The sequence below is a fragment of the Armigeres subalbatus genome, chromosome 1, assembly GCF_024139115.2.
Source record: "Armigeres subalbatus isolate Guangzhou_Male chromosome 1, GZ_Asu_2, whole genome shotgun sequence".
Classification (NCBI taxonomy): Eukaryota; Metazoa; Arthropoda; class Insecta; order Diptera; family Culicidae; genus Armigeres; species Armigeres subalbatus.
The window spans coordinates 154823091-154839972 of NC_085139.1; the positions used below are offsets into that span (position 1 = coordinate 154823091).

General features: G+C 43.2%; 1 protein-coding gene and 1 long non-coding RNA gene across 2 annotated transcripts; one reads left to right on the top strand and one right to left on the bottom strand.

Moving 5' to 3' along the window:
- The first annotated feature begins 897 nt into the window (after positions 1-897).
- Positions 898-15802, top strand: LOC134207665 (glycolipid transfer protein A). Its single transcript, XM_062683452.1, has 4 exons — positions 898-1336; positions 2061-2116; positions 2180-2449; positions 15107-15802. Exons 1-4 carry the CDS (start codon positions 1204-1206, stop codon positions 15272-15274), a joined length of 627 nt encoding a protein of 208 aa, XP_062539436.1. The 5' UTR covers positions 898-1203; the 3' UTR covers positions 15275-15802.
- Positions 15663-16180, bottom strand: LOC134207674 (uncharacterized). The gene is made up of 3 exons (XR_009978403.1): positions 16011-16180; positions 15844-15947; positions 15663-15776 (listed from the first exon to the last, which is right to left on the bottom strand). It is a non-coding gene; the product is annotated as an uncharacterized LOC134207674 (long non-coding RNA).
- Between the last annotated feature and the right edge of the window lie 702 nt (positions 16181-16882).

Here is a 16882-nt window from a genome sequence, read left to right on the forward strand (position 1 = left end):
TTGGGGAGAGAAGTTGACATTGACTTTACGTCAACTCTCAATGTGGCCGAACAGCCAGAAGATCTATTGCGTTCATTATTTTACCTGCTAAAATAAAACTGAGAATACGAAAAGATTCTGGATCATGGTATTTGAATAATGCGGAAAGCAAAGTCGTGCAGAAATAAAATTGAATAAAATTTATGAGGACTCACCAGAACGAGTAAATTATTGCTATTTTTTATTTCTAGCTAGTACTGACAGAGACTAATTTATTACAATAATGATTTTCGTACGACCAAACTCATGAGAATATTTCATGGGAATTGAATTGTAAAAATCGTGAGGTCTTGTTTCTTCTGTAGTGATTTTTTACTGCCTGTTCAACAAAACGTTCTCTTGAAATGTCAAAGGGATGAACTCGCATCTTCTAATCTTCGAAATATTTCATGAGATTGTCTCACGAATTGCATTTCGATACATTTTCTCATGCCGAAATTTCCAAAACAAAATCCTAAGGTTCATATATTTATGTTTAATGCTACCTTTGTGTTCCATTAATGAATTTCACGTTTGTGAACATTCATAGAGCTTCATTAATACTCGTTCTGCAATATTCATCGCTGGCGCTCGCTCGCTTGGGGTGTTTACAAAAATATAACCTGCGCGACAAGTATGATGTTACATTGGAATTGTGCTGTCTATGACACGAGCAAAGCACACTTCGCGCCATTACAGTCAGTTCTGAACAAACCGACATTATAGGAATAATTCAGTTTGAGTACTATCGATTTTGCCTTCATAAACCTCTATCTTATTTGTATAAGACAGTGGAAATTCAAATAATTATTGATTAACGATTTTATTGGTCGACTGTACTTTCACCACTCACTCTTCTTGGAGACGAAATGTGAGCGGCAGCGTATCTACCGTCACCATCGTGTTGACTCGACACTTGCTAGTCAGTGATATGGCATACAGATAAAGTCCCAAGCGATAAGTTAATATCGGTGGTTTGCTGAAGCCTTACGACCATGGCTGATAAAATGTGCTGATTGCCGATACCTTTCTATGGTGGTGGGGTTGTGGCAGCCGGACAAATTCGAGAATGAATCATCATGACTTGAGGCAATCTGTGAGCTTCAGTGGCCGAGTGCGGTTCGTCGTCTCTGTAGTTTTGTGACAAATAGCGGGCGCTTGTGCACCTTATTCGCGACATCTATCATGAGTGAACTAGAAGCCCGGATAGATTTTTCAAAATTGAAACCATTTCCCGAAACGGATGTGCAAAATAACAACAATAAAATTATTACCAAAGCGTTCTTAGACTCAGCCTATCAAGTGGTTGAAAGTATAGGTAGGTCATAATACGTCACCCCATCCTCAATTAGCTTTGATTACAAATAATAACACGGTGTTACAAAAAAACTTATTTTATTGGTATTTAGTCAGGTATACTAAATGAACATATAATTCAAATTGTATTACCGTTACATTTCTTCAACTCTGTAAATTGGTGCTTACATATAAGTTAAAGCGGATACATCGCAGTTCATATGCGTTTCTACCGGAATGATATGGATCATGAAAACGTCGAGGAGATGCTGGAGCACGTGGTCTTGAAATCTCTAAGATTTGACGCTGCTCGAGCCTTTATGTTTTCCCCACTAACCCCCACAGCAGCTCAATGAGAGCTCCTGGTAGTGGACTTTAACTAACAAATAAGCAATTGCGGGAAAACAGGTGTTTCGAAGGTGTTTCAGTAGCTATGTCGTGTCCAGCGGGTAGAAAGTCGTACTGGAGGAGCTCAACTCTCTGGTGCACGACGTGTGATTGGTTGGCATCTACAAAAAACGAGCTGTTGGGCTAACGCATAGAACATTTCCCTTTGTAAAACAAACACACACATTTATTACAAAACTTTAACTCTCTTTATGATATAGATTGATAATTGGGTTATAATAGGGTTATAGTTCATTTTGAAATATGCTTTCATGATTTTTTAGCTGAACATTCAATTCAAAACTAGTGTAGCACCGTGTAATTTATTTTCAATCGATTGATAATAATTTAACCCGTAGAATCGTTCGGGCGACTATTCACTCCCATAGTGAAAGATATGAGAGGCAACGTGAAGGTTAGTGGTAATTGAATATTCTTCTCGGTATCAATTAATAACAATATTAAATATTCACTTCAGAGGCTGGAAGCGAAGTACAAAGAAAACGAACAAGCATTTTGCTATCTGGAAGATTTGATTCTGTTGGACAAGGATGGGAATGAAAATGCGTTCGATTCGGTTACGGAGGGACTGCTGTGGCTTAAGCGTGCCCTAGAGATGATCGAAATGTTCTTCCGGAACATGCTCGAAGACGAGAGCGGCAGTGATAACGTGAAACACCATCTCAGGAAGGCATACGAGGACGCACTGTTGCCGTATCATGGATTTTTGGCGCAAAAGGGATTTCAGGTGAGAATGGGGTATTGCGTTGGATTAAGGAGCTGATTCACTGTTTATCTATTATGCTTATTAACTTGTGGTAGCTTGTCTTTCTCGTTCAAAAAAGTTGTAACGAAAAGCTATCGTTTTACTCCGAAATTAAACTTTTCATAGAACCCATAGTATTATATACCAATCGACTCAGCTTGACGAACTGATTAAATGTGACTTTTTTAAAGCTGGGTCGATTTTATCAATATTTATTATATTAATATTAATCAAATAGAAAATAATTACACGTACGTTACAGGATGGAATTGATGGAATTGAAAAAAAAATGTGTTGGAAAACATTGATTGTATTTGTATCTTGCTATTTTTATGAGCGCTACATGATTTTATATTTTCCGTTAAACATTTAGACTGACATATCAAAACATTGGAGTATCTATTTTAGTTATGAGTGAAGTTATTAAATTTAGGGTTTTTTGCGCCATATGGGCCAAACACAATTGATACGTTTGCGTGCGTTTTGACAGTTTTCCCATGGGAAAACTGTCAAAACGCACGCAAACGTATCAATTGTGTTTAGCCCAATACCTATATGCGACTAAACTATCATGCGTCTCCATTGACTAGAACGGGCTTGGTGGTCATTCAATCCTAGGTCCGTCTCATTCCTACTTTCTATTCTTTATATTCTGGTATTTTATGTTTATAGTCTATGTTTGATATGTCACACAGAGTAGTTTAGCAGAACGATCACACAATCTTATAGCGCGAGCAGATTTGGGTTTCTGCAAAGCTTTCATTTGATTTGTTAAACGCGGAGTCTATTATATATAGAGTTGCGCAAAGAGTGAAATCAAGTTTACCGATTGGATTTTTAAACCGATGCTTCTTGGTAAGGCAGAGGTATTGTTAATGTGTGAGCAAAGCGAATAATTAGACAACAGTTGCTACGGGTTGGAATAAATAATTTATTATCACAGATTGCTTCGATTAGAAAACTAATTGAATCTTTATTTGTTTCTCGATTGCTTAGTATCGGTATCTCAACACTCCTCCTCGAAACACCCAGGAAGAACATCAGCCACGGTTCGATGTTTCATTAATTTGATTTTGTTCAACCGCTTTGTGAGCATGTCCGCAAGCATATGCTCCGATGGGGAGTAGACTATGGTTAGCACACCTTGTTGAACGAGGTCCTTGATGAACTGAAACTTGGTGTCAACATGTTTTGATCGTAGTTCCAGTCGCTCTGACTCGAGTTGTCGGATCGCACTCTGATTATCTTCATAGAGCAAGATCTTACTCGTTGGTTCGCGTACATCTATCATCAGTTTCCGAATCCATAGAAGTTCTTGACCCACCTCAGCTGCAGCAATGAACTCGGCTTCGGTTCGAAAAGTTACCTGTTTTGCCATCAGAACGAACACTTGGTCGTAGTAAGTGGCAAACTTCTGACTGAAACCTTGTGCAACCAGTCTCGCTTTATAACGTGTGATGCTTCCATGTTTGCGTTTGAACACCTATTTAGAGCCGATGGCCTTCCGTCCATCTGGGAGAGCTCCAACGGTCCAGGTCGAATTTATTATTATTATTTATTCAGACTAAGGCCGAAGTGGCCTGTGCGGTATATAAGAGTCTTCTCCATTCGGCTCGGTCCATGGCTACACGTCGCCAACCACGCAGTCTACGGAGGGTCCGCAAGTCATCTTCCACCTGATCGATCCATCTTGCCCGCTGCGCACCTCGCCTTCTTGTGCCCGTCGGATCGTTGTCGAGAACCATTTTCACCGGGTTACTGTCCGACATTCTGTACTTTGTCTTCGACGTGTTGATGACTAGTCCGATCCGCTTAGCTTCCCTCTTCAGTCTAATGTAGGCTTCCTCCATCTTCTCAAAGTTACGTGCCATAATATCTATGTCGTCGGCGAAGCCAAATAGCTGGACGGACTTATTGAAAATTGTACCACTCGTGTTAATCCCTGCTCTTCGTATTACCCCTTCCAAAGCGATGTTGAATAGCAGACACGAAACCATCACCTTGCCGTAACCCTCTGCGGGTTTCGAAGGGACTCGAGAATGCCCCTGAAACTCGAACTACGCATATCACCCGATCCATCGTCGCTTTGATCAACCGTGTCAGTTTATCCGGAAAACCGTGTTCGTGCGTTAGCTGCCATAGCTGGTCCCGATCGATTGTATCATATGCGGCTTTGAAGTCGATGAATAGCTGATGTGTGGGCACGTTGTATTCGCGGCATTTCTGCAGTACTTGGCGAATGGCGAACACCTGGTCCGTGGAGGAGCGTTCGCCCATAAAACCCGCCTGGTACTGCCCCACGAACTCCCTTGCAATTGGTGCTAGTCGACGGCATAAAATTTGGGAGAGTACCTTGTAGGCGGCGTTCAGCAATGTGATTGCGCGGTAGTTGCTACAATCTAGCTTATCGCCCTTTTGTAGATGGGACACACGACACCTTCCATCCACTCCTGCGGCAAAACTTCCTCCTCCCAAATCTTGGTAATGACCCAGTGCAGCGCTCTAGCCAGTGTTTCACCACCGTGTTTAAATAGCTCTCCTGGTAGTTGGTCAACCCCAGGGGCTTTGTTGTTCTTCAGCCGGCCAATCTCCTCCTGGATTTCCTGGAGATCCGGAGCCGGTAAAATTAAGCCTGCATGCGTTCTCCCAGGTCCATCACCACACCGCCATCTTCGTCTACCACATCGCCATTCAGGTGTTCTTCGTAGTGCTGCCGCCAGCTTTGGATCACCTCACGCTCGTTCGTAAGAAGGTTCCCGTTTATGTCCTTGCACATATCAGGCTGTGGCACGTGGCCCTTACGTGAACGGTTTAACTTCTCATAGAACTTTCGTGTGTTATTAGCGCGGTACAGTTGCTCCGTCTCTTCACGGTCTCGATCTTCCTGCTGGCGCTTTTTCCTCCGGAAAATCGAGTTTTGTCTGTTCCGCGCCTGTTTATATCGTGCCTCGTTCGCCCTCGTGCGGTGTTGCAGCAATCTCGCCCATGCTGCATTCTTCTCTTCCACTAACTGCTCACATTCGCCGTCATACCAGTCGTTTCTCTGATCCGAGGGCACCGTGCCAAGTGCAGCGGATGCGGTGCTACCAATGGCGGATCGAATATCTCTCCAGCCATCTTCAAGAGACGCTGCGCCTAGCTGCTCTTCCGTTGGAAGTGCCACTTCCAGCTGCTGCGCGTATTCTTGGGCTAGTCTACCGTCTTGTAGCCGCCCAATGTTGAGCCGCGGCGTCCGACTTCGACGCGTGTTGTACACCGTCGAGAGTTTTGAGCGCAGGCATACTGCAACGAAGTAGTGGTCGGATTCAATATTCGCACTGCGGTAAGTGCGGACGTTCGTGATGTCGGAGAAGAATTTACCGTCGATTAAAACGTGGTCGATTTGGTTTTCCGTTTCTTGGTTAGGTGATCTCCATGTAGGCCATGTGGATATTTTTGCGGGGAAAGAAGGCCGTTGTCATTCGATACGGTGTGCAGACTATCCGGTCCGATGACCGGTCTATACATTTCCTCCCTTCCTACCTGTGCGTTCATGTCACCGATGACGATTTTGACGTCCCGCAGTGGGCATCCATCGTATGTCTGCTCCAGCTGTGCATAGAACGCTTCTTTCTCGTCGTCGGGTCTCCCTTCGTGTGGGCAGTGCACGTTGATGATGCTATAGTTGAAGAAACGGCCTTTAATCCTCAGCTTGCACATCCTTGCGTTGATTGGCTGCCACCCAATCACGCGTTGGCGCATCTTACCCAGCACTATGAAGCCGGTTCCCAGCTCGTTGGTGGTGCCACAGCTTTGGTAGAAGGTAGCCGCTCGATGCCCGCTTTTCCACACTGTCTGTCCTGTCCAGCAAATCTCCTGGAGCGCCACGACGTCGAAGTTGCGAGGATGTAATTCATCGTAGATCATCCTGTCGCAACCTGCGAAACCTAGCGACTTGCAATTCCATGTTCCAAGCTTCCAATCGTGATCCTGTATTCGTCGCCTAGGTCTTTGCCGATTATATCGAGTCGCATTTTCTCTTATATTGTTCGTAATGATTGGTTTGCCAGGCGGCTTATTGGGCCTGCGCAAACCTCCTGTCTCGTCGGAGGGCCGTCGTGTCAGGGCTGTTTAGCGTCCCACCTAACACCAGGACTTGGGCTTGTGCGCTTTGAGCGGCACACGGTCGCTTTGGTGGGGCCTACTTGCGGATACATGCAGCTTTTTATAGATGTTTAACAGGGCCCATTGTCAAACCCCACCACATCCTAGGCAAGCCCCACAACTCGCAGATGGCCTGGGGAGGGATCGTCAAGCCCTTGGACATAGTCCCTGCTGCCCCCGAAGGTCGAATTTAGAGGATGCGATTGAATCTCCTCCTATATTGCTGCTTTCCACGATTCACTTTCTGGTCCATTTATTGCCACGATACCGTGTGCTATTTGAACGCTCTGATCTTCTCATAATAGCTTCTTCCAATTCTTCATGAATAGATTCGTCGCAGGAACTGAAGCCTGTATCGTTTGTGTACGAGTTTTCATTGTTGTCTTCAATTTCATCAGCACAGCTTATTGGTTGAATAGGAATTTTTTGATTAACTTCTGGCATTTGAGGCAACGGTTGCAGAATATTTTCGAATGATTCCTCCTTTAGATTAGGAACGTCGATACCGGGTTGGACCAACTCCTCCTCGAACGTCTCGGCTAACTACCAACTAGTTTGTGGTAATGTCGATGAACCTGTACGCCTTGTGGTTATTGGAATAGCCGACGAATGTCATTTCCTTCGCCTTATTCTGTAGTTTGCTTCGTTTTTCCTTTGGTACAAACGCTTTGCACCCGAACACCTTTAGATGGAAAACATTTCGTCCCCACCAGAGCTCAAACGACGAGCATGTCACAGCTCGAGAATAAAAATGGTTCTGGTGATACACGGCCGTATTTGAAGCTTCAGCCCAAAATCTTGATGGCATCCTGGCATCCAGCAGCATACACTGACACATTTCAATAACGTATCGGTTTCGTCGCTCAGCCAGCCACTCCATTTTGTTGAGGCGATTATCCGGCAGTGAACTCGGGGTGCATTCCATGCTTGCGATAGAACTCCATCAATGCTTCACTCAAATACTCCCCTTCTCTGTCAGACCTTATTCGCTTGAGATATTTTCCAAATTGCGTGTGTACATAATTGCAGTAATCTTCAATGCGATTAGCAACCTCGGAATTTTTCTTCAACAAATAAATCGTGCAATCCACAATGCCGGATTTAGCCGGAAGGGGGGCCCGGGGCCGACAGCATGTGGGGGCCCCAAAATGTACAAAAAAGGTTGGTTTTGGTACATAAGATTTGTGGGGGCCCGGGGCCACGCTGATAAAATTCTTCTGCAACAAGACATCCAATACATCCGGCTCACGATGTCCGAACCCTCGGTGCCACGTGTGTTGGCAATCTCGCTTGTGAGATGCAGCTGCCTTCGCCGTGATCGCGTTTTCGGATTGCTTCAGTCGATATGGTCGAGATTCATCCAAACCGAACCAAGGCTTTTTGACTGACTTGCGGTATTTTGTTCGCAAAAAGAAAACGGATATCATTTCATATAAATTCATTCGTACATTTGTTGAAGGATATCCACAGTTATGAGGTTGAGTGATATCCTAATCTGTGAGCTAATCTGTACAACTCTAAGATAATAAATTATTTGATAGCTTTGATAATAGAAAACTAATTGAATCTTTATTTGTTTCTCGATTGTTCAGTTCGGTACCTCAACATATCTCCTTATGATTATTATGGAAAATTTAAAGACAAGAAATAAAATATATTGGATTTTGTTTTTGAAACGGCATAAAAAATACTCCAATACACCCCCGATAAAATAACCACACGAAACTAACTTGTTTGTAGCCTGCTTATCTAATGTGAAAGCTTTAGAAGTGCACACTTCACGGGAGTCACTTGGATAGTTGAACATAATTCAAGTTGTCAACATAATAACATGAGCATAATTCAGAATCAGTATAAGCAGATTATCTCTGCATAACTTTACTATCAGAAACATTAGTAGTTCATTAAATCAAAATTCCCCGTGTTGGAACGCCCACACTCGAGAGGGCATTCTGCATTGTTGGGACGCCCGCACTTGGTTCGGATTGATCACAATTCTGCGTGGTGGGACGATGGAATTTGATTTGTTTGCTCTGCGTTGTTGGGAAGAAGAATAGTGATATTGTGGATCGGAATGATCCCGATTCTGCGTGATGGGACGCCCACACTCGAGAGTTTCTTTCTCTGCGTTGGTAGGACGCCCGCATAAAAAAAGGGTGTTGTTGTGGTCAAATTGATCACAATTTTGCGTGGTGGAACGCCCGCAATCAAGAGTTTTTTCCTATGTGTTGGTGTGAAGCCCGCAAGAAGAAAAGTTTATTATGGATCGGAATGATCGCAATTCTGCGTGGTGGGACGCCCACATTCAATAGTTTCTTCTTCTGCGTTGACGGGACGCCTGCAAGAAAAATTACATTATTATGGATAGGATAGATTACATTTACACAGGGACCCCGCAATCAAGTGTTTCTTCCTTTACGATGGTCGAACGCCTACTAGAAGTATGGTGTTACTGTGGATCCGAGAGGTCACATATCTGCTCATGACCAAAAGCTGTTTACTGATACTTTTGCAGTTACGGTTTCTAGCTTTTTTATTATTTATATTATATAAAAATCGAATGGTTTTTGTTTTGCTCATGATCCTTGACATTTCCTCACTTATTTTTTTCGCAGATTTTGAAATCCAAGAGTTTTTTCTGAATTTTGATATGATTTTTTTAACGATTTTTTACGTCGTTTTTGGTGTTTTGGTAAGTATTTTACACGGATTTTGAAAACTAAAACTTTTTCCTCAACATTTTTTTACGTGATTTTTATTTTTACGTCGGATTAGGAGCCTTACCAGTTTTTCTACGCGGATTATAAGATTAACGTGGATTTCGGTGTGCCTGTCTTGCGGCAGAACTCGAGATTTAGACATTCACCTTTCATTCAGTATATTGGTTTTGAACCCCCAGATGACCTACGGCGATTTTATGTTTCGATTTTTTCAAATTTTCCTGTTGTGAAACGTTTTTAAGCGATTATTACTAAATAGGCCTCCCTTAACCGAGCGGTAAGATACGCGACTTCAAAGCAAGACCATACTGAAGGCGGCTGGGTTCGTTTCCCAGTCCAATCTAGGAAAGTTTTGAATTTTTTTATAATCTTTCGTTTATTTGGAAGGCTCATTTACCGTGAAGCGTTACGGAGCCGAAATCAAGTTTAACAATACATTTCTTGATTCTTATACATAGTGTTAGTTTTGGGGAACCGAAAGACTCGCGGTTTAGTCGAGGTTAGGGAATACAATAATACAGTTGGAAAGGAAAGGATTTTAGGGTGCTTAAGTAATTACGATGCTGATGTTCACAAAGTTGACATTCCTAGCATTTTTACATCTGTAACGGGACAAACAAACTTTTTTGGGAGACAACGACAAGAGGAGGACATACGGAAGGGATTAACGACAGACATGGAAATGTACAACAAGAGGAAGACATTCGATATGGGTTACGACAGACAAGGGAATGGGCAGACAATGATTACAGTTTTACATCAGCAACTTTCAAAAAATGGTGGACCAGGGACATGTACTCTAGATCAAGGCCCGACAACACTTCCCTAATAGGCTTTGGTTGTTTTCCTCGGACCCGGAGATGTTCAGTTAGCGCAGATCTGGGGCCACGATGCTCCTCGCACGCCCACACGACATGATCGATGTCCTGATAATCCTCGCCGCAAACACAGAGATTTCCTTCCGAGAGCCCCACTCTGAAAAGATGTGCATTTAGAGTGTAGTGATTGGACATTAGACGACACATGGTTCGAACGAAGTCTCGTCCCATATTCTATTTTTTGCACCATGGACGCTTCGACTCCTGCGGGCGAATTGAATACAGCCATCTATCCAACTCCCCATTTGTCCATTTCTGTTGCCAGCTGTTCAAGGTTTCCTGACGAACTAATGTGAAAAATTCATCGAAGGTGATTTCCGATCGTAAATATCACCTTCCATAGCGCCCACCTTAGCCAAAGAGTCCGCTTTCTCATTTCCCGGGATCGAGCAATGAGAAGGGACCCAAGCCATGGTGATTGTGTAAGACCGTTGTGATAAGGCACTCAAAGCTTTTCGTATCCCATTCAGTAGATACGCTGAGTGCTTAACCGGTTTCATTGACCAAACAGCCTTCAAGGAACTTAGACTGTCGGTGAAGATGAAAAAGTGGTCAGGAGGTAGGGATGCGATTTGCTCGAGTGAATAGTGTATAGCTGCTAGCTCAGCAGTATACACGGAACAAGGCTCTTTGAGCTTAAAATAGGCGCTATGAAAAACGTTGAAAACACCGAAACCAGTGGAGTCATCCATTTTTGACCCGTCTGTAAAAACATCCGGAACATCCGGAACATTTGAAACATCCGGAACAATGTTGCACTCCAGAAACTGGTTAAACAGGCTAAATAAGCGCCTCTTCGCGACGTCTGGAAGGTTTTTAAGCAAATTGAACCTGATTCTATCCATCCCTGGAGCGGAATTGTTACATGAAAGGAGAGCAAGCGAGAATTCAATCATCGAAAAGGGGCGATCCATGTCACCCGTGTCAGCAAAAGCATCACGTAGCTCTTGTTTCACCGGCACCGAATCCGGACAAACTTTCTTTGCGAAGTCAAGTATCCACCGCGACGAGCTTTCACGATCTTCATTTACGGACGACGCGTTGCGCATTCTTCTCCCGACGGTCCACAGAGTTTTCATTGAAGTCTCGCGCGATAAACCTTCAACGAAAGTGCGCCAATATCCACGTTTCTTCACTTTGACCAGTTTCTTGAACTGGATCTCGAGCGCGATGTACCGTTGATGAAGAACGATCGAACCGTGTTTCCGAAATTCTTTGAATGCGGCGGATTTCTTGCGATAAAGTTGTGTACATTCGACATCCCACCACGGATTGGGTAGTTTCCTACGAACCGAAGCTCCTGGCACTGGTCGGCTTTGTGCCTGAAGAGCACTGTCAAGGATCAACTGGGATAGAAACTCGTACTCTTCTCGCGGTGGAAGTGCTTCTATCGACATTACGCCATCAATGATGGCCTCCGCATATGTGCCCCAATCGATGTGCTTCGTGAGGTCATATGAGAGGTCGATAGAAACAGATTGATTACGTCCATTGGAAATCGAGACTTCGATCGGCAAATGATCACTACCATGGGGATCTTGGACCACCTTCCAAGTACAGTCCAACGATAATGAGCTCGAACAAATGGAAAGATCTAGACGGCTATCTCTTGCTGGAGGAGCCATTCGTGTAACTTCTCCTGTATTCAAAATTGACATATTGTTGTTATGTTATGTTGAAATCAGGAAATTGAAGGTTCACATCTGGTGTTAGCCATGTTTCACATAAAGCAAAGGCATCGCATTGTAATTTGTTAACTAAAAATTTAAAAATATCTAATTTTGGAAGAACACTTCAACAGTTCCACTGTAGAATCGAAATCGTGTTACCCTTATTGACTAAGTTAGCCATCGAAGGATACAAATGACTCGAGGAGGGGCATTTTTGAAGCCAGCTGCTTCAGGAGAGGAGTCAGAATAGGAAGAACAGTTTTGACCATGTTCTTCACGGGGTCGGAAGCATCAAAGAAGTTGAGGATGAGCTCCACGATGCCAGAAAGAGTGAACATTGGAGCGCTCGGGGGCTCTTCTGTTCGCTCTCTATGCTCTCTTTCTGGCTGAGAAATCGCAAAAATTGAGGCATCTGTGATTTTAGATGTTCCCGGAAGCGGTGAAAACTCTCGATCATCCCGATGTGAAACCACAAAAGCTGAACGTTTTTGAGTATTTCCACCCGCTTTGAATTTGACCATGTTGGATTAGGGCTCACTTTGAGGCTGTTTTCTAGGCTTTTTCGAGGGTCGCTGGCTCTGTTTTATTCTCTTCCTCGTTGAGCCACTGAAAACAAAGGGAACCCCATTTTCAACCTCGGAGTAGGAGCTACCTTGGTCGTCCAAAGGAAGAGACGAGTAGATGGTGTCAGAAACGACTGGAGAAGCGGCCTTCCTCAACATTTCGGCGTAACTTCGCCGAGAACGCTGCTGAAGACACCGTTTCTGGTGGATTCGCTGCTGTATGTACGTTGGGCAAGCTTCAAGAGCATGTGGAGGGCTTTCGTTACAATAGACACATTTCGGTGTCGTCTTGCACGCCCCCTCCACATGCTTCTCTCCGCATGATGCACAGCGAGGTTTATTGCAGCAGTACTGAGCGGTGTGGCCCAGCTGCTTGCAATTAACACAGTTCATCACCTTCGGTACATACAGCCGAAGAGGTAGACGAAGTTTGCCAATCTCTACGTAGTCAGGCAGTGCGGACCCGGAAAAGGTGACGCAGAAAGAGTCGGACGGGGAATAAATCCGCTTCTCTCCCTCCTGCGACACCGAATACATTTGTTTTCAATCCAGTATCGCAACAGGATGCAAAGAATCGTTCTTGAAACGACCGAAACCTTGTTTCAAATCGTCGCATGTCATACTTCCCTCCGTCACCACCCCCGCGATCTCACACACTGCTGACGGTAAATACACCTTATATTCGAGAGTGAAAAGCTCACAAGTGGCAATCTCGTTGGCCTGTTTGCGATCACTGACCGTGACACGGAGTTTACTGGACCCAACCATGACAATGGTCGTGACAGACGAAAATCGCTTTTCCAGATCTTTGCTGATCTGGCTGATATTCAAACGTTTGCCTTTGGGTCGAAAGAAAACAACATACGGCCCACTAGAGTTGTGAAGGTAAACCTTGGGACGGGGGCTCGTAGAGGAAATTTTAGCGTTGCTGGTGTCCATTTCATTTTGGTTTGGAACACCCGAATGCAACGAAACATCTGACATGGAATACGAAGTACCCCCGCCAACTTCGCCTTCGCGCATTGCGGACACGAAATGCGCCGCTGCAGCGAGGCACAATCTATTTTAAAACTAAACAATTATCACAGCACAGAAAAAAAAACACACACACACAAATTAATGAGAGGGGAAGACGAGTTATAGAAAAAGGAAAAAAACTATTCCAATAAGATGGAGAAGAGAGGGGAACAACGAGAGGGAGCTCAAGTAAATACTTGCGTTCACACTGCTGTGTCGCCGGCTAACGGTTCTGGCAGCACACACTGACTGGATGGACAATCGCCGGGGCGGTGGTGCGGTCGAAGCGAACCACGCTGTTGTTGGTGTTCTTGCCGCAGACAACACTGCAACTGGGTGGATGGATGGTGGCAGGATGGCAGCGTCTGTGTTGGTGGAGACGCACGATGGATGATGACTGTCGGCGTGGGGTGATGATGCCTGCGCCTGCGATGGACGCCGAAGAAACTGCAAAACTTTGCGTTGTCTTGCAAAAGCAACGAAATGGCTACTTAACTGCTTCAGCTAAGCACCACTTCCACTCAAGCACTATGCTTCAAAACACTTTCGGAAAAAAAAACCTCTACCTGTACTTCAGAAAAAAAACCAAAAGAGAAGCAGACCGTACGCGGACTTACAACCGTCTCGCTCGGATGCTCGACGTGGAATGTATGAATGTTTTGAATTGTAAATTGTAAATATCCGAGCATGAGATGCCAGTGAGAAAAGGAGCATTATTTCTAAACTTTTGAATCACTCTTGATTTAAAAGTAAATCCAATCTCTTCAAGTGTTGCCCCTACAAATTTGCACCGGCGAAAGAATTTGAAGATAAGGAGCGTAACAGATCTTGAATAACGGCTGAGCCATGACGCCAATATCTGTGGACGGAGGCGGCACACACATCCAGTAGACCTTCTAGTTATAGATCGAAATGTACTCAAAGGTAGCCTTACACATTATTATTTTTTCCTTACTTATATAGGTAATACATGAAAAACAGACAGCCACTGCTCAGTGGATTAATGTTTCGTTTTTAAATCCTCTAGGAAGTTATATGTCTATATGATAACTCCGTGCTCATTTTCAAGTCGTTACAAGGGTCAGGAGGCTGCAATGCCTGAATAGCCCCGCATTGATTAATGTAATGTATGATCGGTTATAACAGAACTAATAAAAGTCCAATAATGGGAAGATCCATAAAGTACGTGACGCTAAAATGGGAGATTTTCAACCCCCCTCCTCGCTTCGTCGAGCTTTTTGTAACAAATCCCTAAATTTTTTGTATGGATCGTCACGCTGCTCAGAACCCCCCCTTCTCCCTAGAAGTGTAACGTACTTTGTGGGTGGCCCCTAATTCATATTGTTCAATACTCGTAAGGTTGAAACAGTATTGCATCATCTGTATATGATTGAGTCTGGAGGTAGCTTTCAGACTTTACCCGGGCCAGATAAGCAGTGGACACCCCGAAAAATCGTATGATGATGGGAGATAATAGTTTCACGTTTCGAGATTAACAAAATTATGTAGTTTAAATTTAGCATAATCGCTGAGTTGATAAGCATATTTTATTCAAGCGGGAAATGGAACTATGTATGATTTAATAACCATTACCACTGTTATCAGCATTCATCATAAAGCGAATGAATCTCTATTCTTCTATTTTCAGTTTTTACACCATTACGTGCCCACTAGAACCACACTACTAGGTCCATCAGAGAGTAATCAGAGCAACGTTGTCGCATTGCAATCTTTTTTAGTGACATTTCGTTCAAACTTAGATCACTTGAACGTTTTCTTCGAAGCTAACAATCTGAATAAAACTTACAAAGCCTAACTACAGAGCGATTATGTTGTTCAAAAAATAATTAAATTTTATTGTCACCTAATCACTTATAATTGAAATGCTGCCACCCATGGATTGCCTTGACCGATGATGGTCCATATCATATGAGGATTTCTCCGCTTGAAATTGTTCACGTCGGAAACGGGAAGCTCTACGAATGGCAGTAAAACTCGTGATTATTTGTAGGATTAAAAGTACGCACTGAACTGCCTGCAAAACTATACTGGTTTTGTATTTCAATATCTGCTCACTAGTCACTAAATATGTCTGTAATGGAATCTGTATGAAAACCGACAATATCCAAAAACCTGCGAAATCTGGAATCTGTGAAAAAATAGGACAAAATAAGTAATATTTTGTGAGTAAAAGACTAGCATACCTTGTCCAGAAGATTTCCAGAGTACCCTAGATACAATCGAAGACATTCTATTGGTGCAGCAATAACTAAAGATAATACCGACAAAACACGGTGAATAGTTGATAAGTTACCGTACTAAAATTACACATTTTATGCCAGTATTAATGAAGAATGTTTTTCTAATGAACTCAAAAAGAAATACCTGATAGTACAATGTAATTAAACTGGTTGCAAACCAAATACCACAGTAACGCACGTTTATGTACAGAAGCAGTTGAACCCATACGTTTGCAAAGTATCGTTCATCTGAAGCAAGGAACAAAGTGATTGATTAATTTTTGATTCACTGTCCTAAACAGTGATAGGTACCTCGGTATTCGGAAAACTGTGATAATCTTGAATTTTGCTTCGAATTAGCACTACCGACAATAGCACTAGAGAATATTTGATCCGTTGATGTTTCCATCGTTGTGAGTCCTGATGAGGAAATGTATCAGAATCAAATTTAGAAACAAATAACAAAGTAGGCGCAATTGTGTTGCTATGGTAATAAAATTACCATAACAAAACTTGTTGTTATGCAGTATCGTTGGAGGCCGTTGCTATGCCCTTTGATGTGAATAAACCAAACCAAATCAAAAAGAATTGGAGTGATTGGATGCTATCAGTATTCTGCTCAGTACTGCAAAAGGTTGTCATCATCATAAGACAGAGAACAAAACGCCTCTATCTTAGGCGACCAAATGAAAGTATCGTGGCTCTTTGATTAACTTCGCATGAAACTCAATAATGAAAGTTTGTTTTGTTTGAAATTAAAATTTCTAAATTATTTTAATAGATATATGGAGTGGCGCCGCGAGTGGGTGGAGCCAGTAGGACATGTCGTATCCATGGCAGAACCTGGGTGGGACACTCAAAGTATTGTCCTACGCACGATTTTTGTAAGTCTGTTACCAGCCCTAGCAGCACACATGTTCCACATAGGTTGATGCACTCTTATGTGATCAGATTTGGTCACAATCAAGTTGCTGCAACCATTTTTATTGAATTTGTGCTGCTCGGGAGTCTGGCGGATAAGGGCGGACATTTGAACATGCGTGCTGATGTATTTTGTTGTACAACACATGCGGTTTTTCTGCTGCCATTTGCTTCCTAATTAAAATGTCGACAGCATCGTATATTACTCAAATAACTTACCCTACAGTCAACAAATGATTTCTGCCCGATTTTGGGCTTCATCG

Excerpts from the sequence above, each read along its gene's own strand:
- LOC134207665 (XM_062683452.1), top strand. The coding sequence starts at position 1,204 with ATGAGTGAACTAGAAGCCCGGATAGATTTTTCAAAATTGAAACCATTT. Across the intron at positions 1,337-2,060 it reads TCAAGTGGTTGAAAGTATAG|AATCGTTCGGGCGACTATTC; the intron begins GTAGGTCATAAT and ends TTTAACCCGTAG. Across the intron at positions 2,450-15,106 it reads TGGCGCAAAAGGGATTTCAG|TTTTTACACCATTACGTGCC; the intron begins GTGAGAATGGGG and ends TTCTATTTTCAG.